Source organism: Rhizophagus irregularis, chromosome 23, assembly GCF_026210795.1.
Source record: "Rhizophagus irregularis chromosome 23, complete sequence".
In the NCBI taxonomy this organism is placed as follows: domain Eukaryota; kingdom Fungi; phylum Glomeromycota; class Glomeromycetes; order Glomerales; family Glomeraceae; genus Rhizophagus; species Rhizophagus irregularis.
In genome coordinates, this window is record NC_089451.1 from 2,084,486 (window position 1) to 2,111,129 (window position 26,644).

Below are 26,644 nucleotides of genomic sequence, written 5' to 3' on the forward strand. Positions count from 1 at the left end.
ACTTGTTCAAAAAATAATAGCACACACTTTGCTTCACACAATACTCCATGCAAAAAAATTTTAAACCGTCTGGTAAATTTGTACTATTGTTTTATTGATCAAATTACCAACGTTCCAAATAAAAAAAATCTCACCACTTCTTCGCGTACTCTTCTAAGGGCGTTTCCAAGTGTCTGAAGGGTTCCTAAAAAAAAAAAGAAATTGGAACGTTACTAATGTTCCAAATTTTTTTTAAAAAAAGTACTTTCCTCCTTAAGTATTTTCCAAGGATTCTGTCGATTCCGAAGCATCCGGAATCATCGAATTGATCGGATATCCGATGAACCATCCGATCAATATGACGGATAATCCGATCAGTCCGTAATCCGCGGATGGCTCGGGAGCACAAGTGAAACTTGCGGTAAAAACGTGATTTTAAAGATCATAACAAGTTCCCTTTTATGATTTAGATCACTGATATCACCAAACTTTCAAAGATTAAATAAAAAACAAATTAATGTCTAATATATTTCCCTCAATTTAAATTTATCAAATTATATTATTAAACTCCTGGAATTTTAATTTTAAGGAATGACATCAATTACAAAAACTCAACCACAAATATTATTGCATGGTAGAATTCCACATAATGTTCTCGCTAAATTAGCTTCCTCGAGTTTGAATCAAGTTGAAGAAGTTGGAGGTAATTTATAAAAATGTATGTGATATTTTCAACGCAAAATATATGTTTTATAAACTAAATTGTAGTTTTTTATTATCAGAACATGTATGGAGTATACCCAATGAAAATTCTTGGAATGTTTGTAGAATTTATCCAATAATTAGTGCTTTATCATTATATGGCATTTATTCATAAGACATTTATTTATTTTAGGCACAAACATTTAATAATTATCTATTCTCCATATCTGATAGTGGTAATCATCTTGTTTGGACTTCTGGGAGTCATATTGTAATTTTAAGATTAGATGAAACAAGAAAAGAATTTGAAGTTATTGGAGACGTAAACGGATGTTACGAAAGAGGGTTGGTAGAGGAAGAAATTTTTTTTAAAAATAAAAATAAATAAATTTTATTTATTTATTAAAAAATTAGGGAAAAAATAACTGCTATTTTGTGTTTGCCTTTCTTTACGCCATCGGCTAGAAATAATAAGTATGATTAATGATTTATGATTTATGTTTTTTAAGCAATATTTTATTTACGCGTTTAATTGGTATCAATATTCTTTTTTTGATTCTTAGTCAAATTTTTGTGTTAGTTGGTTATAATACGGGATATCTTAAGATATTTTCGGAGGTGACAACTTTTATCATAACCTATACATAATTTCGCATCCTAATTTGAAATCTAAAATTAATCATCTTATAGACAGGTAATTTATTAATTTCACAATTATTGGATACATCACCAATTATTGCGATAAAACTTCGTACAGCAATCGTTCCAACATTTTCATTACCGTCTCCAACTGAATTGTTATCACGAGAACAAAAATCAGCGTCACATTCATTTAATGAAGCTGATGAAGAAATAACCATATTATTTAAAGGAGAAAAAGTTGTTAGTATAGATGGGAAAAGTTTATGGATGGTTCTTAGAATTTGTGTTGGATCAAATCAATATGATAGTAATAATACATTGAGTAATTCAACAGGAGAATCTAGTACTGGTCAAGTACCTGGTGGGGCAACTTCTTTTGCATATAAAAAATGGCATTTTGAAGGGCAAGAGGATGTTGTTGATGTTGTTAGTTGTGGTGAGATTTATACTTTAAATAATACTTGCATTTCCTAGATTTAATAGAAATAATAAGATTAGGCTATGTACCAAATATATAGGACCATCTCATTATTGGACAGCAAGTATAACAGATCAAACATTCTCAACAACTACAACAGCATTATTTACGTCAAATGCTACGGCAAGATATATTGCAGTTGGATCAAATCCCATGTTATCATATTATGCTACAACAGATTCAAGTAGACCATTTCTCTTGGCCGCTAGTATGGTAGCATCAAGAGTTACAAATGCCGTATTTTCTTTAGCAAAAACATTGTTAACTGTTACGGGAACAATGCCTTCTGTTGGAGAAGTTTCTTCATCAACAGCTGCTACTAATATACCACCTGCAAAATCTATTCCGCTTATACTTTCTTTAAATGATTCAAACAGACAAATTTTATCAATCGTCATGTCACCTGCTGCTGCTGATGGAAAATATCAATTAGCTGCGTTAACTGATTCATTGGGCAGGGTAATTTAAATTTTTAAATTTATTTATTTATTTGAAAATTGAATTCTTACTACCAAAGTATTTCCATATTAGGTAACATTAATTGATGTTGAAGAAGGAGAAATCATTGTAATGTATAAGGGAATTAGAAATGCTCAATGTGGATGGGTTGAAGCTATTGAAGATGATGATACGGATGATGATGAGAAATCTGGTGATAGTGCTCCATTCTCTTTTACAAGAGGCATGAAATATAGTAAAAGAATTGCATTATTTCTTATAATATATTCACCACTTCGTGGTATTGTAGAAATTCATCATATGCGTCATGGAATTCGCGTTGGTCATTTCTCAATTGGACAAGGATGGCATGTTGTCACTTCAGTTTCTGCTCCACTTGGAGTTAGTATGGGAGGTGGAATGGGTTTTTATGAATCAGGTAGGAGAGGATGTAGAAATGCTGGATTGGCTAAATGTTTTTTAATCGGCCCACAAGGTGAAATGAAGAAAGTTCATGTTCCTTTTGGATGTGCAATTAAGTAATTAATATAAGATTTTAATAATTTCATTAATTCATTAATTTTTCGAATGAAATTAAGTTGTTTAATCGCTGTCTTTTTAGGAAGAAAGTTGATCATATTAGTGTATTCAAGAGTCTTCTGCGCAAATATGAAGCAGCAGCTGCGGATAAAAAGGATGTTCATTCACAAGAACTCATGAAAACTCTTGATTTGATAACGGATCCTAAAATAAAATTTGAAGTTAGTATAACGTTTTTTTATATCTTAATTAAATTATAACTGATTTATACCATTAATTAGGTGTTGACATCACTTCCGGATTCGTTAGCTCCAACATTTCATTTACTTGCAACACAATCTTCGATAGATTCAATGCAAATGTTGGATTCATTGGATTTCTTAGAATTTATTCATGATATTCAAGATCAATCGTCTAAAGGAATTGATCAAGATGATAAAAAATTAATTCGTTTAAATTTAGTTTTAAGAGAAAATTTGTTACACCTTTATCAAACTTTAGAAGGATGGAATGTTGAAAGTTCTGATAATCGCGATAATGTAGATGCAATAGTTGTAGGACATGATGATAATTTACCTGTTGCTGACAATGGAACATTTATACAATCAGTAAAATATCATTTTAAAGAATATACGAATACTGAGGATACTAAACATGAAAATGAGACAAGAGGAATTGGGCCGAGTTCTTTTATGTCTGCTTTCTTATTAAAAAGCTTAGATACATTAGCAGATAACGACTCCTTCTTGATGTTAGATAATAAGATAAGTGAAACAAAAAAGTGGCAGTTATGTAAGTATCTTTGCTTAGTCCAGTGTTTAAACCATCAATTGTTTCTGTTATAAAATAATGATAGTTTAAATATTTTTAATAGCCAGCTTTTTATTAACGCCATTAATAATATCAACATCACCCAATGAATGGATTGAAACTATAAGAAAAAGAATACCAATTTCAACAAAAAATTGGCTTGAATTATTTTTATATTGGTTTGAGCGAACTAGTTTGACATCATTAGTTAATTTTATATTAAAGTCAAAAAATGATTATTCAAATTTTTTGGTTATTATTTTAAGTGACTTTTCTTCAATTGCAACCAATTTAGAAAGTAATTCCATTTCAGATAGAATTATTAATTATTGTTTGAATACTGATAAGGTATAATTATTTTCAGTTTATAGAAAATAATTTAAAGAAATTTTTAAATTTATTTGTTATTTTAGATTGGACATGCATTATTATTGTCACTTGCATGTCAATATGGTCAATATGGAAATCCACTTATAAATAATTATGAGGTAAGTTGTGAAATTTGTTTATAATTAAATCTTTTAAGTAATAATTAATTTTTTTTTTTTCATAATAGATTGATTGGAAATCTTTAGTGGATAAACTGGTGAATTGTTGGAATTTGATTAAAGATACACCTCCAATCATAATTGCGGAAATAGGATTAACTGCCTCAAATCTTAACAAGGTTCTATCTTTACTAAGCAAAAAAAAAAAAATTAATTAATTACGTTAATACGTATTTACCCTTTTAGTTTGAGAAGACTAGTTTAACAAGGATAACATCCATTAAAGATATTAGATTAGATGAAAAAGCCAATTCAGAGGTAAAATGATACTTTTTTTAAAAAATGTTATTAGTTCTTAACAAATAATTTTTACAATTTTTTTTATCATAAAAGATAAGCACTTCGATTCCGCCTAAGTCAGATTTATATTGGATTTATAGAAGTTGGACATTTGGCCAATTATTTAAAAAGGATACAAATAATACTGGTAAAATTTTATTTTATTAATTATTATTAATTATTAAAGAACTCCATTTATTATATTTATTTATTTAATGATTTTGACAGATTTATTGAGAATAGCAATTGAACAAACAAAATTTATAAGTAACGCGGCATTAAGAAATGGAATATTATATGTAATATGGAATTCATTGATTATGGAACAAATTAGTTCTATTAATATATTAGTCGAAAAAGCACGTAAAGCTCCAAAGGACCTTTTATGTATTAAACAATGTAGTATGGGAGGTAAGTAAATAATAGTAATTTATATTGTAATAATTTTTTTTTTTAATTAACAATCAAAATAATTTTATAGTTAAGACGATAGATTCATTCTTGCTTTCATCAAAGTTATTGTTTGAGTCATTTACTTGGGAACCTGAAGAAGTTACACATATGTCACATATTTGTAATACGGTTGAGTCTATTATATCAATCCCTGAAGATATTGAGAATAAAGAGATGTATCTTAATGATACTATTGGAATAATGCATAATTTAATTAAAGTAGCGGATAAATCACAAGAAATAAAAATAATTGATAAGTAAGTATATTTCCAGTAAAGAAATTTTGTTTTAAAAATAAATTTATACTTTGTTAATTTATTAATTTTAACATAATAGAAATCTTGTGGAAAATTTCATTGAATTAATTCATATATTATTACTTGTATTTCGTATTGAAGTTCGTATGATTAGACCTTCAAAATTATTTGAATCAAGTTTATCGTTTTTTAAACCATTATATTATACTAAAGAAAGTAATATGGAAAGAATAAATAATAATACAAAGTAAGATCTTTGATTTAAGTATAATTATATATAAATTAAATTAACTATTTATATATATGTAGGATTGGAGAAGAAAGAATATCATTTTTAAAGAAATTAATTGATAAAACACCAAATTATCTTGATGATATTTTATGGATAACCAAAAAATTTGAGTTAGATGAAAATGATATAAGGAATTATTGGAATTCTAAATATGAAAAGTGAAATTGTGAACACCGAGTTAATTTAGGTGATTGTTAAATTATTTTATTTATACTGCATTTCTTTTGATAGATTGGCTTTATTAACTAAGATTGTAACGTAAATCTTTAGTAATAATAATTCATATGATATATCATATATCATACATAATCCAATCATTTTCACTATTTTAAATAACTAATTATTTTAATATGTCAAATGTCATCATCATTTTATATTGATAAATTATAAAGATAATAAGTAATTTATGAAATAATGCGTTTTTAAATGAAAATCGAAAACATTAGGACAATAAACAATGTATATATATAGCTAACTAATAATAAAAATCTCATTTCCATCTAATTTTTAATCAAATATCTGATTTTTTAGATCTTTTTTTCTCTCTCTCTTTCTTTTTTTTCTCTAATGGGAAGTTAAATTATAAACCAATTAATTACATTATTTTTTTGGGGGGAAAATTCCTATATTGGACATTTTTGAAGGATGGAACAGTGATGGAACAAATAAATTTAATCAAAATATAAACAAATATTCACGGGAAGTGATTAAAGTGAAGAAGTGATGATCAATGCAGTAATGCATTGAAACATTTTTTGTAAATGACGCGTATCAGTGATACATGACTATTTCTTTATTTAAGAGAACCAATTAAAATCGAGAAAAAAAATATTTTTAAAAAAGGTAAGAATTGAGAAATACAAAATTATTGGTTAAATTTAGCCCAATCTATATAAAATCATGTGAAAAATAAAGTCTATCTTGAAAAATTGAAGAATTGAGAACAAAATATATATATATATAATTGTTTGTATGTTACGATTTACGAAATTATTAAATAATTTCATTTGAAAGAAAGAATAAAGAAATTATTTTTTTTTTTTCAATCCAATAAATAACTTGCATTTTATATTTATTTTTATTCCCATGAAGTTAACATAAAGAAAGAAATAAATAAACTTGTTTATAAGCATTATAAACGGGGATAAAAGATTCAAAAAAAAAAATATGTATTTCATAAAGTATCATGAAACCATAATATATGCAAGTGAATATAATACAATGCAAAAAAAAAAAAAAAAAAAAGAAAGATTACAAAATTTCAAAATAACTTTTTTTTACCGTTTTTAAAAAAATTTTAATTACCAATAAAAATTTATAAAAAAGATGATTTATAAACAAATAATAATATTTATTTCATTATTCGGAATAATTAAATATCTTTGATATCTAGAGAATATTTGATGATAAATTGTGTAATAAATAGAGATCGATAAAAATAAAAAAATTTTTCTTTCTTTCTTTCTTTCTTTTTAAAAAAAAAACACATTTTCTATAAATAAATTATAAATAATAAATTATAATAAACAATAATTAATTATAATAATAAAATATATTTAATTTTTTTATTTAAGGTAAAAATAATAATAATAAATATATATAATAAAGTAAATTAATATAGTTTTATTAATTATACTAGTGTTTCGTTACATTAGTTTCAATTTTAATTAACATTACCAACATTTTTAAAACAAATTGAAAAAAAAAAAATGGAATTCAAGGATTATCACCTATTATTCACTAAAAACACTAACTAAAATAAAAAAAATTTTTTTTTTAAGCAAGGGTTTTTAAAGTTTCATTAATTCAAAATTTTCTAAAAAATTAGTTTCAAAAAGAATATTATTTTGTAACGAAAGGGATATTAAGGATCAGGGATAATTTTAAACTTAGACGAATATAAAAAAAAAGCGAAATTGTACGTAATATGATCACCTGCATTTTTTTTTTACGCCAGATTTTATGTTGTTAATCGTTTGAGGTTTGAAAGCTGAAACTCATAAACAATAGCAGGATTTTTTTTAAAGCTAAACATATTTAAAAAATTTCAGATTGCATTTTATCTTATTACACTAATTACTTTTTATGGAACTTTTGAAGCACCAAATTGAATGACTTCCTTGTGAGACTTTTCGGGTAATTTTAAGAAATTTTATGAAAAAAATAAAATAAAAAAAAATTAAATTAAAATAAAAAATAAAAAAAATAAAATAAATAAAATAAAAAATTATTTTTATATTATATTGAAAGAAAAAAAGCATAACAGATAATGCGGACTAATTAATTACAACATCATTGAGTATTTTTAAATTGTAACAATTGTAACGAAAATTATTTTTTAAAATTTATAACGTAATGCAAAGAAACAATGTGAGCCGCATATTAAATAAAAAATTCTTAAAATACATAAAATACATTAATTTTTGTTTGTTGTTTATTTTAGCTCGGAAAAATATGTAAAAAAAAGTGTAAAAAAAATTTCAAAAAGAAAAATAAAGGGAAAATCATGAAAGGTTAAAAAAAAGCTCATAATGATAGGTGCTTCTTTCTTAATTAACTAAATAAAGACAAGAAAGAAAAATTATAATTATAATTTTTTTTAGAGAAATTATCTTTAATGAATTATTTGTAACATTTCTCCTTTTAAAAAAATCAATTATTTCTTAACGATAGATAAGATTAATATTATTATTTATAATGATTATTTATTTTTTTTTTATGAAACCTTTTTTATTTTGATCTTCCTAACGATTTAGAAAGTGGGGCTTATTTTATAATTATAAATAGAGTTTTATACAAGTGTTCATGTAGATGCGCTGTGATTTCATAAATAATGATAAATTAAAGATTTCTATATTTGGTAATGTGAAAATTCCATAATTGTTAATCATTGCCAAATGTATAATAGTATGACAATTTGATTTCTTTGTATGATTATACTATTACACGTTTTTTTTTTTTATATTAATTATTTAAAAAAAGGATGATACGTAGTGCAATATGTATAGTATGGAATTTTCTCATTCCGCTGCTCACTTCTCCTTGGAAATATAAATAGTGCTATTTTTCCAACATAAAAAAAAAATTTTTTTTCATCCCATACTTTTTTTTCTTATCGTAAAAAAAAAAACCTTCTCTTTTATTTTAATTTTATTTTATTTTATATTTTATTTTATTTGGTTTAGTTTATTTTCTATTTTTTATTTTTTTCTAAAATATATACATTGTATACGCAGTATTAAAATATATTTACATTATAACGTTAAAAAATATGAATAATAGTATTATTGCAGTCGATATCTTACCGGATGATGATGGAAAGGTTATGATGTATGGAGCACCTAATAAAGATACTACATATTTAGTTTCTGGTAAACTACGTATTATATTATCAAAACCATTAAAAACAAAATTAATTTCAATCAAATTAAAAGGAAAGTCCGAATATTCAGATTGGGAAAATCAATATTCATGTATTTATTTACTAAAATTGGAAAAAGTTTTACGTGAAAAAACAACTTTACCAAGTGGAGTAACAGATTTAGATTTTGAATTTCAAGTTAATGGGAATATACCACAAAGTTATGTCACATCCTTTGGTCTTATAAGATATAATTTGGTAGCTACTGTACAACCAAGTTCTTTATTATTAAAACAAGGTAGAGCTGAAAAATCCATTAATATTTCAAGACATTATTTACCTTGTAGAAGAGAACTTTTACCTGCTCCTCCTACTAAAGTTTATCGTGGTCAAAGAAAAAATATTTTAAAATATGAATTAGATATTCCAACTGTTATTTGTATAAATGAAACTTCTTTATTAATTAGATTAAGATTATTTCCTCTTTGTAATCAAGGAAGAGTTAAAAAAGTTGCTTTTGATTTGATACAATCTGAAAAATATAGGTGAGTATTTTATTTACCCTACATTTTTTTTTTTATGTATTTATAATAAATTTTTTTTTTTTTTTTATATATATATAGAATTCAACCAACACCTCAAGATTATCAAGAATTTTCAATTGAAAATGCTCAACTTATTGGAAATGTTCAATTAAATAATAATACGTCAGCAAAACGAAAGAGATCACATCCAATTAAACCAACTTCTTTAAAGATTATTTATGATCAAGATACTTGGGAAAATCCTTTAACTTATAATTTACCTTTTGAACAATATAGTACTCGTAATATTAATAATCCAATCAAAAAAACAAAATTAAAAGCGACTATTAAAAGTCCTTTAATGCGTGTAAGGCATAAATTAAAAATTACAATGACTTTTGAAGCTTTAGAAGAGAAAACTTTAGAATTAGGATTTCCTATAACTGTTACAACTTTACCTGGTATGGAAGCAGCAAATCATCATTTTAGAACAAATGAAGATTTTAATGAAATTGAATTACCAGCTTATGATGATGTTTTTAATCATACTTTATCTCAAGATGGTGTTATTTCACGTCCTATAACTCCAAGTGATCATTCTGAAACTCATTCAAGAAGTAGTACTCCAAATCTTTATGAAGATGTTGGTAGTGGTGATTCTAATATTTCTCGTCCTGTTACTCCAACTCCTCCTCCTCCTTTCTCTGATGAGTCCACAATTAATTTAAATACACACACATCGCATACAACAACAAATACATCAAATACGGCACTTACATCAAATACATCTCATACATCACATACAATAAATAATACATCTCATACATCTCATATTACAAATACGACAATTCTCTCTTCATCCCCTCCTGATAGTCAATTACTATCTCAACCTCAACCTCAATTAAATAAAAAGAAAAGTCAACGTTCATTAGCTCAGGCTTTAGGAAGGTTACTTTTACGTTCAGAAAGTTCTTCTCGTCCAAATTCTCCTTCCCCAAGTGCTTCTACAACACCAACTGTATTAACACCAGTTACATCTTCATATCCAAACAATAATAATCGCTCAAGAACTCATCCTCAATTGGAAGTAACTCCTTCTTCTTCCCCAACTTTTGCTCCACATAATCAACCTACTTCATCTACAAATTCAACAAATAATATAGTTTATCAAGGAATAGGTAATTTATATACTCGAACTGGTCGTGCAAGTTGGTATCTTAATATGCCTGATGATGATGATGCTCCTACATTAACGCCTGAAATTCATTCTGCTCCTTCAAGTCCACGTGAATCTTTGGTTCATATCCCAAGTTCAAATAATCTTCTTCCTCCTCCAAATCAACAAAGGCGCAATAAAAATAATATACCCTCAGATAGAATGATTCATAGAAGATCTATTTCTTTTGATTCTTCTCTTACTCAATCAATAATAAATGAATCTTCAATTCCTTCTGGTTCATCTACCACTCAAACAAGATCTAATAATGATAACCCTTCCGAAAACTCTTCAATTAGTTCTTTATTAAGACATCCTAGTATTAATAGTCTTAAAGGAATGGTAAAACGTAGGAAAAAACCCGCTACTATTGATGATAATACTTCAAGACTTGCAATCAACAGAATCGATATAAATATTACTATACCAAGTCCAACTTTAGGAACTTATAATTTAAATTGAACATTATTTTTTTCACTTGTAAAAAAAAAAATTACCGAAATGCATTCTGCAGTTCGGATTAATCTTGTAAACTTTTTTTGTTGTAATCTGAATTTAACATTATTTTATATAATTTTAATAATGAACATTTTAGAAGAAAAAAAAAACTAGAAATTTTAATTTTATATATTATTATTTTATTCCTTTATATTTGTATAATAGTTACTAATTACAATAATTTTTTTTTTCATTTTTAATTTTAATATTTTAATTTTTTTTATTTCATTTTTATTATGTAAATAAATTGAAATAAAATTAAAATTCAAATTATGAATTTTAAAGTTCAAACCTCATTCGTTTTTTAAAAATGAACAATTAACATTTATCCGTTGCAACTTGCAAGTATAATAGTTAAAAAAATCTGCAAATGCAGTATAATTCGTATAATCCAATCCTATAAAGCAGATCGTATGACAATAATTTATGATTTAAAACAGGAATAAAAATAGATGGTGCAAACCGAACCGGTGATAACCCTGAACTGATCGACCTTATCCAATCCAGATCAAACTTTGATCGGAATGATGCGTTGATTCAAATTGATCATATTTTTATACCACAAAAGGAGAGTTATAAAGTTCAATTTATTTTTGTCATATGTTAAAAGCACATGAAGTCATGAATACATGAGTAAAATATCCCTGTGACAATATTATTATAGAAGTAAATTGAATAAAATCATCACTTTTAAAAATATTTTTTTTTTGGTTATAGATGATATAGATGTTTTATGAAGAATTCACCTTACTAATTTAAAATAATAAAATGATTTACTCTTTTTTATAAAATATAAAAATTTTTTTTTATAAATTGCAAAATAGACTAAAAATCTGTCTTTTATATATAAAAAAAATATTCGATAATAAGAATAATTTTATTGTATTAAAAACTTAATTAAAAATGGTATTTTTTTTTTAAAAAAAAATTTTTTGTATTTTTTTTTTTCATGAAAAATGCGCACAAGACAAATTATACAGTGATAAAATAGTAATAATTATTTTTAATCATCGGATTTACTGTTCTAGTAATAATTTCTTGAACGTGATTAACTATATATTTTTAACTTATTGATTGTAAAATCTTTAAAATTAAAAATTTTAAACCTACATTCCTGATTTTCTTTCCACCATTCTACTTACCAGGCATTCCATACACTGCTTTTTTAAATTTTTTGATGCCGGCTCACAAAAATCTTTTAGAAAGTTCTATATAAAAAATTTTTTTATTTTTCGAAGTCTGATCAAGAATAAACACTTTGATGAATTACATTATTAATCCTGAATTGGAAGTCAGAGGAGAGATTGCAACAATTGATATTGTCATCTAATTGAATCTGGAACTCTTGATGCGTCAAAAGGATGTTACTTGTTCATGGACAGATGGTAAAGTATGGATAAGATATATCATCAGAATAATATGAAGAGAAATATCCAGAAAAGTACTACATACCCATTGTTGAAAAGACTGTTCTATTACACAGATTCTCTGCAAATAACACAATAGAAAAGGAATACCAGGTATGTTTACAACTTATACACCATAGTGATCATGTTCAGATATGTTTTATAATAAGAATGATGTCTTCTAATAATCTAAAATGGGATTACTTTTGCCAAAATGCAAAATGTTAGGTAAATATCAGTATTCAAAGCTCATCAAACTGTAATGAAGAAGCAAGCATTGGCAAGAACTGATAATGAATTCCATATGGTTATTGATATATGAATAACAATAACAATTATACTGTAATCTCTGAAATAAAGATTACAAAGTCCCTATGAGGCCTGAAAAGTATGCAATAGATCACAAACTTGTTATCTTAGGCTTTATTAAGAAAATTGTCGTCAAATAAGGCAAAATTAATATGTAAAAGAAGATATGACGACGAATTACAAAAGTACTAAAGATGTTATTCAATTGGCTATTCCATTCTCCTGAAGTGAGCGAAACGGATGAAGAAGATCCAACAAAGTTAGCTATTTTGAAACTTTTATTAGATCGTTATTTCACATAGTTGGCTTCGCATAACAATAAGTCAACAACATCTTTTGTTTTTAGGAAATTCAAACCATGAACAAAGGATTGAGAGAAATAATCGATGCGACAATCACCATATATATGTAATGACAAATCTGATGGAAAATTTGAAATTTTAATAAATTTGACAGAAAAATCAAAGTTCTTAATAAAAGTTCTGAGTCTTTAATGAAAAATTCACAAAGTTTTCAGCAATAAAATCACTGGAAAATTCAAAGTTCTTAATAATGAGTTTGGCAATTATTAGTAATTTGGTAATACTATTACTATTAATTGTCTTCAATTCAGATGAAATTATTGTTGTTGTTTCAATTATTATTAATACTAAAATAATATTAAATTTACAACTTAAATATTGTAGTTTATATTGCTTAACATGTCTAATAATTAATGTTAGTTAATAATTTAAAAAAATTTAACTGCGAATTTGTAATTTGAATGATTAATTTTATAAAAAAATGATTTGTATATAATAAAATGCTTTTTTTTTAGAATTCACGTATACTAATAATCTAACTGATAATAACTTTACACATATTTAAAACATACCAATTGAGAAAAAACAAAATCATTGCCAATGTCTTAGCTATGACTTTGATTGCATTCTGCAATTAAGTAACATATTTACATTTATCCGGTAATCAAAAATGCAAGGTTTCAATCATAATATTTATTTTTCTTGTATATATTATTATTTCCTATGTATCGAGAATTAATTGCATGATGATTAATTTATATTTTCCGATGTGCAGTTGCATGCATTGCTGGTTAAAAAGACGGAGATAAGCCACATTAAGATCAAGGGTTTATAGTTTCATTGGTATCATTGGTATAAAAATTACTATGTTCAAATTCTAATTATCAATTATATTGTGCAAAAAACCAACATTACATGAATAATGATATATATATATATATAGGAGTTTTCTTAGAATAGTATATAAGCAACAATGTAGATAACGAGTCATATCTCTCCTCCTTTAATCTACTTATTTATGCTATACATTTCATAGAGTTTGATTTATTAAATTTTTTACATATCAATCATGATTTATTTCAACATCAACCAATGATTTCCAATCAGAGGAATTGACTAACACATACGAAGCATTACCCCTCCCCTTTAATCACACCAGAAATTACCAAGCTTAAAGTAATGCTTTAAAGTTGAGAAAACTGAAGCTGAAGATAGGAATGATATCCTGCAAAAAAGTTCCTTTTACATTTATAACACAATCTCTCTTCTTTTCCTTAGTTGTTGTTTTTCTTCACTATCTGGCAATTCCCTTAATACTATTCTTGGGTCTTTTACTTATCTTATTTAGTCATGTTTTTTTACTGAAGTTCCCCAACTTTGGGAACGCTATTTTACATATAATTTGTAAAAACGTATTTAAATAAAATGTCGATCCTAGTGGATTGTTATTAACGGTCGTAATCAAATCTCGATAGCTTAACATAATACTTTTATTGAGTAAAGACCTATATTTTTAACCCTACATCTAATAATTATAATATATAATGCAAAATTATTACTGTGATATATTATTTTATTACTAATAAATAGAAATTAAATTTTATAAAAAAAAAAGATCATATTCAATAAATATTTCAATAAATACTAACTAATATTACTAAGTCTATAAAATATTAAATAATTACTAACTACATTTAATTTACTTATTCTGAGAAAAATTTATTTCAGATGTTTCAGAATTCTGATTTTCTATTATTTCTGAAGAAATTTCTGTTGTATTAGTTTCTAGCATTTCAGGTAAAGCTGGATAAGAACTTGAAGAACCTTCAATATGCGAAGTTGGAAACATTCCATGTGTTGGTTTCCAATTGTGTTTATGCCCTTCGCTATATATATCTTCTAATACTTTTTCAAATTTACCTTCTGACTTAAATTGAAGATATTTTTTATATATTAATAAAGCCTATAATGTAAAAAATTATTAATTATTGAAATAAAATAAAATCCAATTACATAATAAAAATTAAATAGGATCCTTACTGTATGTGCATCTTCAATGCTATCATGTGTATCTGTTTGAATATTTTGATTAAGAAGATACCATGCTAAGAACCTTAGTGATATTTTTCTATTAAATAGTAAAAAAAAAAATTAAAAATAAAATTTTTGATTCACAATTATCATTCTAGTATGTTTTACCTTTGTCTATTTTTAATGTGAAAAATATCTACAGTATCAATGACTTGTTCAGGTGGAACTAAAATATCTAAAATAATACATTGTAGTTAATTTTAAATAATTTTTTTATTCTATTTTTACACAAAATTCAACTTACTTATAATACGAAAATCCTTTTTCAATCCATGACCAACAAGAACACAACCAAGGTCAAGAAGTAATCGTAATTTTTTATAAGCAATCTATAAATAAAATTTTTAATTAATAATTTTTTATATAATGAATAAATTTACATACAGTACCTTTAAAGGAACTAAAGTGTGCTTAGATGAACCTGGATCCAAATCACCAGCTAAATTATTTAAATAATGTTAAAAATTATAATTCTACCTTTATTGACAACAAACAATTTATTCAAAAAAAACTTTCACCTTTAATTCCAGAATATTCCGTTAAATAATCAACAACCGGTTCTGATGCAGCAATATAATCATCAATAAACGGAAAGCCTTCTTTTGCTCCTTCACCGCGCAAGACACTAACACGTGCTAAACTAAGACGACTTGGACGAATTACTGATTTTGTTCCATCACTTCTAATTTCTGTTTCTTCCTAAAAATGTTAAAAAATTGTTAAACATAGTTTTCATAAATAATTTATGAAGAAAAAATAAATTTACCTGACTTAAAGCTACAAATTCAGCATCAATTGCTACTAAAGTTCCTGGTTGTGGCAACTCTTCTGGTGTCAACAAATCAACTGATTTCTTATTAGTTGAATGATGCCTATTATGTAAATCAATAAATATAAGTAACTTATTTTATTAAACGAAAAAATTTGTATTCCTTACTTTGATATTGAAATATCCTTAAATAAGATGGATTTATCAATCTCTGAAGGTAAATCACTAGTATCCATCAAATCTGATATATCAACTCTTGAATAATATAATACAACGGGCATCTAAATATGGCATAAATTATTAGATTTATTATTATTGTTTATTTTACAAAGGATTATAACTTGCCTTCCAAACTCCTTGAAAATTGAAAACTTCTTGTTCGGTAATATTCTTTACAGAAAAATCATTAAAAAGATACCAAGGACTTTTACTTGTAGATTCCAATTCACTTTTAGGTACTATTGAATATTTATAGAATTAATAAAGTGATTTTTGTAAATATTATGAGAAAATATAATAAACTACCTTTAATAAAAGCAACTAAATGAGGTATTTCTTTTTCAACTCTCACTTGAGAAATTATGGCCTATAAAATCAATTTTGTTACTAATAATTAATAATTCTTCAATTCTTTTGAATCATGATTTGATTTGCGGTTAAAAAATAATCCTTTAAAGATATAAAGTTTACCATTAATTCGTAATTAGCATGTTTTGAACTTCCACTAGTATTGATATCTACAATTGCATCAGATGATAATTCTTTCACAGTCAAAATATCGTCATCATCTATATCCATGGAAACTCTATGAAATCGAAATCAATAAATTTATAGAATTTTTATATAAATCTTTGTAAAAAAAGTTATATTCTAAACACCTTTCTGGTAACCATGCATTTTGTCCATCATGCGTTCTCCAAATTTCTAAAGGAACTGATGTTCCCGCACCGCAATTTATTGATAATACAGGAGGTAAACTTTTTGGAATCTTTTTAGCTATTGTAGGAACATATTGCTGGCAATTATTGCACCAAGCCCTCTGTTGAATTTCACGTTGAATACTTGTCCGTAAAATATCAACAAAAGCTTTAGTTTTCGATTCTCTTTCTTTTCCTTTATGTGACTTTTATAAAGGACTGAGTTAAAATTAAAAATAATGAAAATAAAAATTAAAAAACAAATAAAAAATAAAAAAATTTACTTTGGAAGAAAATTGTAAATCCACAACAAATGAAGTCGTTAAACGATCTGTTTGTGTCTCACATTGACACTTGCTTATTGAAGCAACTTGCATTCCAAATAATTGTTGAATCATTGAATGAGATGTTTGTTCTAATGGAAGAGACTTTAACAAACGTGGATTATTATTCGAATTACATTCTTGATGAAGTTGTTCAAGAATGAATCGATTAAAGTTCTGAATGAGCATCGAATAAGGTGTATTTTCATCTGGTTCATCGGGTTCAAATAATCCAAGAGCCAATGCTAATATAATATAATATATATAAATTCCCGTGTTAATAATAATCATAAAGATCATTATATTATCGAAGAACAAATTTTCCTGATAATTTAATAAGTTTACCTTGTGGAATTGTACTGAAAGCCCTCAAGAAATTTGAAGCTTGACAATTCCTTCCCCTAGCATTTTCCAACATGCGAAACAAGAAACCAAGTTCACAGCATAAACAATTTTCTTTTGTACAAGCTGTACCAATATGCGACCTAGTTATTAAACGAAGAACTGGTGTGAAGAAAAGAACTTGTAATAAAGAATTACAATAGGAATTCGCTATATGGGTTTCAAGTCCTGCATAACGACTTTTATTATAGAACCTATAATAATTATAAAAAAAAAAAATTAAATTAAACAATAAAGCCGTTTAATAGGAAAACTAAGTTAATTTTAGTCACACTCACTCAAAATCGAAATCATCTACCCCAAATCGGCTATATTGAATCTCTACTCTTTTATAATATTTAGGCATTTTAGTACTCGTTGCGTCCAATTCGGCTTCATTATCAAATAATGAAGAAGGTCCCTATTAAAATATATCATAAATTTCATGAAATCATTAATTTTTTAATAAACTGATAAAAATAAATAATTTACCCTTGAACTCTTTCCGGATTGTAATTCTCTTTCCTTCTCAGATCTAAATTTTGGCGTGCCATCTTTGTGCTTTTTCCTTGAATATCTTACAACTTGATTTCTTTTCATATTTCCTGGATTTGGAGAGTATCCAACAAAATCTATCATCTTCATATTATTTAAGATATCAGGATCAATTTTTGGTGGAGGATTTCCAACCTCAAACCTCATATTTGATGGCCATACGGAAAGTAATGGCTCTTTATAATATGGCATACCAATTAAAGATAATGAACTAAAAAAATATATAGAATTAGTTCTACATACATAAACTAAGCATATAAATTTAATCTCACCTTCTCTCGCTGGTAGTGATATTTGGTGGTGTTTGGATTGTAGGTAATTCAATAGGATTGGAATATGCATTTATTTTTGCTTCCTTCCTATCTTCCCAAAGATGTACAAAACTTGCAGCATCACCAAATGCGAGCATTTCCCCAGAAGCCGATAAATCAATAGCGTTTACATAACTAGATGTGTTTACCTTGAAATTCTCACTACGTTACTTTTACTTCCTTTTTTTAAAAAAAAAAATATAAAAAAATACCTGATAAAAATGTATATCTGAAGTATTCCCAATATCACAAACATGAAATTGACCTGATCGAGATGCAATAAAAACAGTAGTCGAAAGTTTTGGGTGCATTTTAAGGAAACAAGGACCAGTGGGAAATGGCATCGGAACAAGTGGGCGCATTGTTCTAATGTCATATACTTTAACTAAAGGATCGATAATAAGGTTCCCATGCCTTAAACAACAATATATGCGTGAATTTGAGATTCATAAATATAAATGATCCAAAATTTAATCATTCATTAATCATGAAAACCTTGCCGAAGATCCGCAAGTCAACAATAAATTTCCAATAGTATCGATATCTGAGATGGTACCAGTATGTGCTTGAACACGGTGTTCTACCTTAAATGTTCGTGGATCCATTAATGTAACTTCTCCCGAATTAGCACCACAGCAAATCAGCCTTGATTTTCTCATCACCACAATATCACTTTCAGATTCCACCTATGCATATCAAATAAATTAATTAAAAATCGACCATTAATGATATTCCTATAAGTACAATATAAGTACCTTTTTAACAACAATGCCTCTTGCAACATTAATAACCAACATATTATGTTGTTTTCCTGCGGCTAAAATTTCTGAATTTGGCATGGTTGTATAAGTCATACAATGCAAATCTGTAGTATCTTCATTGCTGTTTGTTCATTAATTAATAATAAATTCTAAAATCTATTTACATTATTCAAAAAGATTGAAATGAAAGTAATAACATACCTTAAGGTCCATTTAATCAATCCCCTTCGATTAGTCATTTTAACAGAATCAGAACATAATGAAATTACACCTTTATCACTAACTAATATTTGTCTAACTGGATTTAAATGTGCACGAAAGCTTGTATAACGGTGCAAGCCACTACCAAAATGGGAAGTAACTCGACCCTTTAAAGAGAAATAACATTAATTAATTTGCATTCATATATAATATTTTGTTTACTTTAATCAACCTGGTTTCATAGGATAAAAAATAAAATCTTTTTAAAAATCGATTCTCTTTTCTAACGAATTTTTTGTTTACAAAGTCAATGGCATTGTATTTCATAACTAAATACCTTTTCATTTCCGGTCCATAATAATTCTTGATATGGATCAAATGCTATTGCTGATATTGCTGATATTGGAGCAGAAACATTTATATTCGTATCACATGTCGTTCTAACTTCATACCAATTATCCATTATTTTATACTTTCAATTCGAAATGAACTTTTATTGAAATCACAACGCATGTAATTTATGGTTTTTTGTCTCGAGTCTGATTGGTTCATAATTTGGTACAACTGATCAAAAATCTTTTGTTATGATTTAGATAGATTCAAGATTATTGTGCAGTATATTTTCTCAATTTAAATTTATAACTGTTGTTTTCAACGTAAAGTAATATTTCAACATTGAAGTGACTCTCCAAGTTCACAAAATGACCCGTGCGTTAAACTAAAGATGAAACCCTCTTTTTTAAAATAAGTTTGCCCAGGACCATAACCGAACAACCTCTCACAATGATAGATCTGTGTCTCCCTTCTCACAAATTGAAATCTGGAATAGACTCTCTCAATCCCTTTACGATGATCCCAGTTCAAAAAAACGGTTTCTCTTATGCAAGAAAACTGACGAGACGCATTAAAGACGTAATCGTTCTTGCTGAGGTTTCATAAGGAGAAAAACTTGATTTTTCTCCTAGTAGGGGACAATATGGCGATTTTATAGACCAGGAGCTTAAAAGAATCCACCAAAGTACGGCCAAACTGAAGAACAGAGCAGACATGCTGGACTTAGCAACAATCTCACACGGGATTTTACTTATCAAGATGCTTGTTCAGGAAAAATTTCAACACAAAAGGAATGACTTTTTGCACAGCTTCGGATGAATCCAAAAGAACTTGCATAATGTAGATGATATTTCTTCACTTATTGATTACATTAACGAATGTCTCGACGTGAAATCTCTAATCTTAATTTGTGATGAGGGTGAGCCCGAATATGGAGAATACAATGGGAGTTCATCATTAGGAAAGAAAGGAATCTCTTGCAGGCTTACATTGAACATCTTACCCATCTTCCCGTTACCTGCCTTGTTGCCGGCACTTACATGCATATGGCAAGCGGAATTTCTCTTGTCACCAGTGCAGTGTTGGAAAAGTCTCAGGTTGGTTTGCTCATATTGTGCTAAAGCTTCCCTTCCTTTCACAAAACGATATCCGCGGAACCTCGATGCTGTAATTAATCTGACACCTAAAACTCACGAACTCGGGATATATTCTCAGGGGATGACCTCGTAACTGTGCATCATTTGTTAGGAAGTTGATATCGGGCAGGAATCAAAGAATAGAACGAAAGATCAAGAGATGAGAGCTTCTTCATTTGTGGTTTGAAAAATAAGCCTTGATATGGTAGTATAATAGGAAAACGCATGTAAATATTTGGGTGCAAATAACTTCAATCCGGAAACAGCAATTATAGATGTTCTTAGGTTTCGTGTTTTTTACAATTACAAGTTCAAGTAAGCTATAGAACTACTTCAACACAGTGTCATTCCTTGCAGTCATCAGAATGCAAAATTATTGACGTTTTTTCTAATGAGATCAAAATCAACCCATTACTTGAATTTACCTCGTCTCTGGATGAGCAAAATGTGGTACTATTATCAGCAAGCTGTACAATTTCTGGGAAACCTATTAAGCGAAATAATCAAAGAGCAGGTATTCAAGTCATGTTACTCCTATATAGTTACCCTCCTTGGGACCAAAAAGAAAAGTGTGATTATAAAAATATTAAATAGTGTGGCAAAGAGGAGTTTTTTAATAATTTTATTAGTAACATGGGGTTGACTGTACACTAGGGATGCAAACAAAACCTAATCTTGAAAAAGTGAGGGCTAAACTATCTATTTCGCCTTTTTCAAATAAATAAAATTTTTATTATAAGCAAAACAAAACTATAGCTTTTTTTAAAATGAGTATACCTATTATAATTATGTTATAATATGTTGGAATATTATCAAATACAAAAAAAGGAAATTTTTTGCTGATATTTAGTTTCGCCCAGTTTCTGGCTAAATTATACTATAGGGCTAAATTGGGCTAAATAGTTTTGTTTGCATCTCTACTGTACACCAAAACCACAAAAAATTACTGAATATTTAAGGTCTCTAAGCATACAAAGAATAATGAGAAAATCAAAACCTTAACAGGTCAATTTTTGATAATCTTGGAGAAGATTATTGATTGACAAAATAATGAAACCAATTTTTTAAAATTCATTTAGTAAAAAGAGATATAAAAAATTAGAGAATCTGAAAACTTTTAAAAGTCTAATATGGAGAATGATTAAATTATTTAATTTGTATTTTTAATAATATATATCTTATTCATTTGTGATAAGGATAAACAGATCATTAAAAATATAGATTATTTGTTGAATTTGAAATTGAGAATAAATCAATAGACTACCATTTTTGTCAACTATGCTAATGTCTTTTATAATTGCAATTATGTCATGTACACAAAAACGTAGTGATGAACCAAAAAAAAATAGTAAAAATACTAGTTTGCTCAGCCTATCCGGCACCTTTAGAAAACATAAAAAAAAATATTACTATGAGAAAAAAAATCAAAAAAAAAAGAAAAAAAATATATTGAAAAAAAAGCCACCCAATCCAACCCTATTTTATTTTAAAAATCTTTCCATAATCCATGCAATTAAATCTGATGGAGTTATATATCCTTCATTAAATGGTGTTTCTCTTACGCAGTTTGAAGAATTGTGACCTACTTTCCAACAGTTATAACAATGTCCTGCAAAATAGCAGCAGGAAGGGTGTGCAGACCAATTTATTTTCATCTGGAAACCTAAGAAAGATAGTTGTCAAAATAAATATTCCAGGCCCTCCCTGCTACTAAAATGATTACTTATTGATTTCACTCAAAATATAGTTCTGCTATATTACTAAAATTTATATTTTTAGAATGTACTCCAGCCTCTCTTATTTATTAAAATTACTAATTTGTTCTTTTGCTTTTGTATGCCATCCTGATTATAATCCTGATATAATAAAATATACACCTAGTAGAAAGTGTATGCAGACCAAAGTAAATTGATTATAAATCTCAAGAAAATGAGTAATGATTATTGAATTTCAGCTTCCTTTTCTTATCAGAATTGCTAATTTGTTTTCTTGCTTTTGTATACTTTTTAACTATAATTTTGGCATAATAAAAATTTACATCTAAAAGTATATCTTTAGGTGTAAAAAAAATGGGGGTGTAATTTTTTAAAGAAGGTTAGTCTATTAATTCTGAAGTCTTTTAATATATTGGATTACAATATTTACTAGCATTTTTTCTCATTATAGTTTGAAAAAAAGACAGTATATGCAGAATAATTATATTAGGTTGTCTTCTGAAAGGATCTTCCAATTGGGATAAGACATTTTCAATAAAGTGAAATATTAAGTTTTATAAACTGGTTTCTATATTTATTCATAAATTGCTTATAAATAAAAAGATGCTTTAAATTTTCCTGAGCAATCTGATTTTTGAGTTCTTGTATTATAGCCTTATAGCCTTATAGCCTTATCTCAAAGCCTATTAATATACATAGGCAATCTTGATAAATCAGATTTTCAATAAACTGGATTTGGCATTATTTCAGATTTTCCTTCTGGAACCAAATCATTTATATTAAACCAGTCTTATGCAAATATAGTATAGAGCCTTTATCTTTATTAAATTTATTAATAATATTTACAATTACAATAAACAATAAACTAACTAAAAAATAAAGCTATAGTTTCCTAAAAAGCAGTTAAAGTAAAAATTAAAAATTAAAGATAATTATTAACTTCTTAAACCATCTTCTGTATTATATTTAAAGTACAATAGATACAACTATGCTAAACAGACAATGAAAAGTGCATCTATTATTAAAAATTTAAAATTAATATCCAACCCTGTATAAAGTATGGTTATTTATTAGCACCATTAAACGATTCAGAAAATCTGAATAGTAATTAAACTAATTTAATCCTTTAAACAATTGAGTTTTTAATTCAATCAGTATCAGAATACATGACAGCGCATTTTAAGTCATTTACCTTAGTATTACCATCACTTTTCTACCTCATATGATTTTTTGTAATGCATCAGCCTCATTTGCTTTCTTGCGTAATATTTATCAGAAAAATTTTAATTGCAAAATTTTTCACTTCTATCTTGCACTTTTAAAATATTAAAAAAATTAAATTTTCATACTTAAAGTATAAAAAATATTGATTTCTTGCTCTTAAAATTTTATATTTTTAAATTTAATAAAAAAAATTATTTATTAAAAGTTAATAAAACAATAAAATATACTTTATTGATAAAAAATAATAAGTTCGTTTGATTTTTACTTTGAAATTTATATCTAATAAAATGCATAACCCATAAAATAAATATAATAAATAATACCTAAATAAATATAAAAACAAATGTCTCCTATATCTCCTGATAGATTTAATAAAGTAAATATAATAAATAATACTTAAATAATATAAAAACATGTATCTACTAATAAAATAAATATAATAAATAATACCTAAATAAATATAAAAACACGTCTCTCCTAACTCTTCTAATAGATATAATAAAACAAGTATACTAAATAACCTATAAATGCATATTGTTTAAAAAGATTTAAAAAATATATAGTATAATTATAAATTCCACAAATATATAAAATAATTCAATAAAAATAGTAATGCTATAATTGTTAAGCAGTTTTATTTAGTCTTCAAAAAATGACTAAAATACTAAATTACACTCTAATCTTTATATAAAGAAGATAAAAAAAAATAAAAACAGTTAATATAATAGTTAAAAGTAAACCAATAATATACAGTATATCGCAAGCTATATATAGTATCCCTTCTATGTATAATACTTTTCTTGAAAAATTTCATAGAATTGTATAATACTCAGGAGGATATTTTACAATTATCTTGTAATCCAGTGATCAGATTTGAGCCATCTTTTTTTTTGTTTGATAGCTTTTATTGAGTTCTTTAAAATAAAAAAAAGATTGTTCAAATTGAACTGGTAAATTGTAAGATATTTGCAAAAAATAGAATTTTTAAGTTTTATTTAGTACCTGGAGGTACAGAGTCAAACCTCCAAATTTTGAAAGATACCCAGGATACTATAGTAGGACCTAAATAATACTGATACAACTAACATTTGATATTTTAATAGTCATACTTTATTATTTTTATGCGTACTCAAAATATATATATAAGAAAACAACATAGGAAAAAACAAAAATGAAATAGTCGCACAAACAAGTACATATAGAGAAGAAACTAAACTATAAAATCCTAATTCGTATTAAACTACAAGTAGTAAAATTTCAGGCTAACTACCCAAGTCTAAACAATCTCAACCCACGAACAACGAGAACTAAAATATAAGTTCAGATGAGAACTGTTCAACTACTCGATAACGGAATGCTTGAGATAATAAAATCCTGGAAAAGGCCAGTGCTGCAAGTTTGTAGCGAGGAAGAAAGCATATCAACTGAGAAAGAGTAACGCATATTAGCTATAAAAAGAAATTTTTTAAAAAATGATACTATATAAATATAATGCAGAAAACTAATATTCTGCAAGTAAATACAAGAAGTCCAGCATATATTTCAAATAAACACACAAAGCGAGTTATTTGATCATAAATGGAAGGATGAAGATGATACAATCTATCATAAAATTTAAAATTCGCAGACGAAAAGGAAGGAGGAACTAAACCCGTACCAAAACTTGAATAACGTGTAGAAAGTTTCCAAAACATCTGACGTCCATGAATGACCCTTGAGTTGAGGAAGGAAGGCAGAGGCAAAGGAGCAGGAAGTTGTTTTGAAGAGATCTCAGTCAAATCCAAATCAAAAGAAAGAGGTCGTATATAAAGCGGAATAAAAGAAAAATAAACTGAACGAAAAATTAATTCAGTCTATTCAGTTTCATAATACAAGAAAGTTTCTTTATCGAAAGGCAGGAAGGAAAAGTCATCATCAGAATTGGAAAATTCATCATCTGAATCAGATAAAAACATTAAACTCATAGCATCATAAGTAACCAAAACAGGAGAGGAAGAACGAGAAGTAGCTGATGAGACCAGAAGAAGACCAAATGCAGCATACATTGTGCCCATAAATTCATCCATTCTTAGGTCATCCTCAATTAAATCATCTTCATCAGCATTAGGATCAAGATAATTATTCCAATTAATAGTCAGAGAAATAATATCATCAAAAGTAATATCTGAAAACCCCAAATTTTCAAGAGAACTATCCAAATGATCTACATCATGGGAACTCAGATTGGCAGGAACGGGATTCTCAAATAAGTCATCAACAAAAAGATTCGTAGATAGGCTGATTGGTGTAACAGGATAATCAGAAGTCGATCTTTCGTAGGGAGTAAGCTGAATATCTTTTTTTTTTAATATATACTTCAGAAATAAAATTCTGAGTAGGTAACGATAAAGTATTCCAAAAAGGAGTGTTAATAAAGGACTCATAACGAGCTCTATGGAATAAAAGATATTTTCTGACGTAAGAAAGGTCGTTATTATATTGAACTTGAAGAGAAATAAGCTGGAGAATAAGGCAAGGGTCGTCCTCGTCATCATTAAAATCTTCTTCGTGTAAACCTTTGTCAAGACGTATAACCACTCATTATTAAATAAAATAATATTAAACAAAAGTAAATAGAAGGAAAAAGAAAAATTTGTCTCAGGTAACCACCAAGAAATCCTATAGAGACGAAGAAAAATATTTAAATTTGTTTTAATTATTTATCCCAAAAGGGGGAAACAGGAAAAGAGTTACGAAGATTCTCACAACTAACATTTGATATTCTAACAGTGATTTTATTAAGATTTATTCGTACATTACAAAAAGAAGTAAAAATAAAATAAATATCTAACTAAAAACAAATAGTCATACAAATTTATATATATAGAGAAGAAACTAAACTATAAAACCTAAA

General features: G+C 26.7%; 3 protein-coding genes across 3 annotated transcripts; 2 read left to right on the forward strand and 1 right to left on the reverse strand.

Annotated features, from left to right (window-relative positions):
* Positions 1 to 570: 570 nt before the first annotated feature.
* On the forward strand, positions 571 to 5,930 carry OCT59_015436 (uncharacterized protein; the record flags this gene model as incomplete). Its single annotated transcript, XM_066140003.1, has 17 exons — positions 571 to 682; positions 762 to 799; positions 875 to 1,026; positions 1,096 to 1,155; positions 1,245 to 1,299; positions 1,372 to 1,759; positions 1,842 to 2,260; positions 2,333 to 2,778; positions 2,862 to 3,000; positions 3,061 to 3,571; positions 3,654 to 3,937; positions 4,003 to 4,077; positions 4,146 to 4,256; positions 4,324 to 4,395; positions 4,471 to 4,827; positions 4,898 to 5,126; positions 5,206 to 5,930. The coding sequence occupies 15 exons, from the start codon at positions 571 to 573 to the stop codon at positions 4,582 to 4,584; spliced, it is 2,976 nt and encodes a 991-aa protein (XP_066002825.1). The 3' UTR covers positions 4,585 to 4,827; positions 4,898 to 5,126; positions 5,206 to 5,930.
* A 2,759-nt stretch (positions 5,931 to 8,689) lies between these two features.
* OCT59_015437 (uncharacterized protein) lies at positions 8,690 to 11,333 on the forward strand (the record flags this gene model as incomplete). The annotated part of the gene is made up of 2 exons (XM_025334357.2): positions 8,690 to 9,324; positions 9,403 to 11,333. The coding sequence occupies 2 exons, from the start codon at positions 8,690 to 8,692 to the stop codon at positions 10,979 to 10,981; spliced, it is 2,214 nt and encodes a 737-aa protein (XP_025189138.2). The 3' UTR covers positions 10,982 to 11,333.
* A 14,271-nt stretch (positions 11,334 to 25,604) lies between these two features.
* On the reverse strand, positions 25,605 to 26,174 carry OCT59_015438 (uncharacterized protein; the record flags this gene model as incomplete). The annotated part of the gene is made up of 1 exon (XM_066140004.1): positions 25,605 to 26,174. One exon carries the CDS (start codon positions 26,172 to 26,174, stop codon positions 25,605 to 25,607), a length of 570 nt encoding a protein of 189 aa, XP_066002826.1.
* Positions 26,175 to 26,644: the final 470 nt, after the last annotated feature.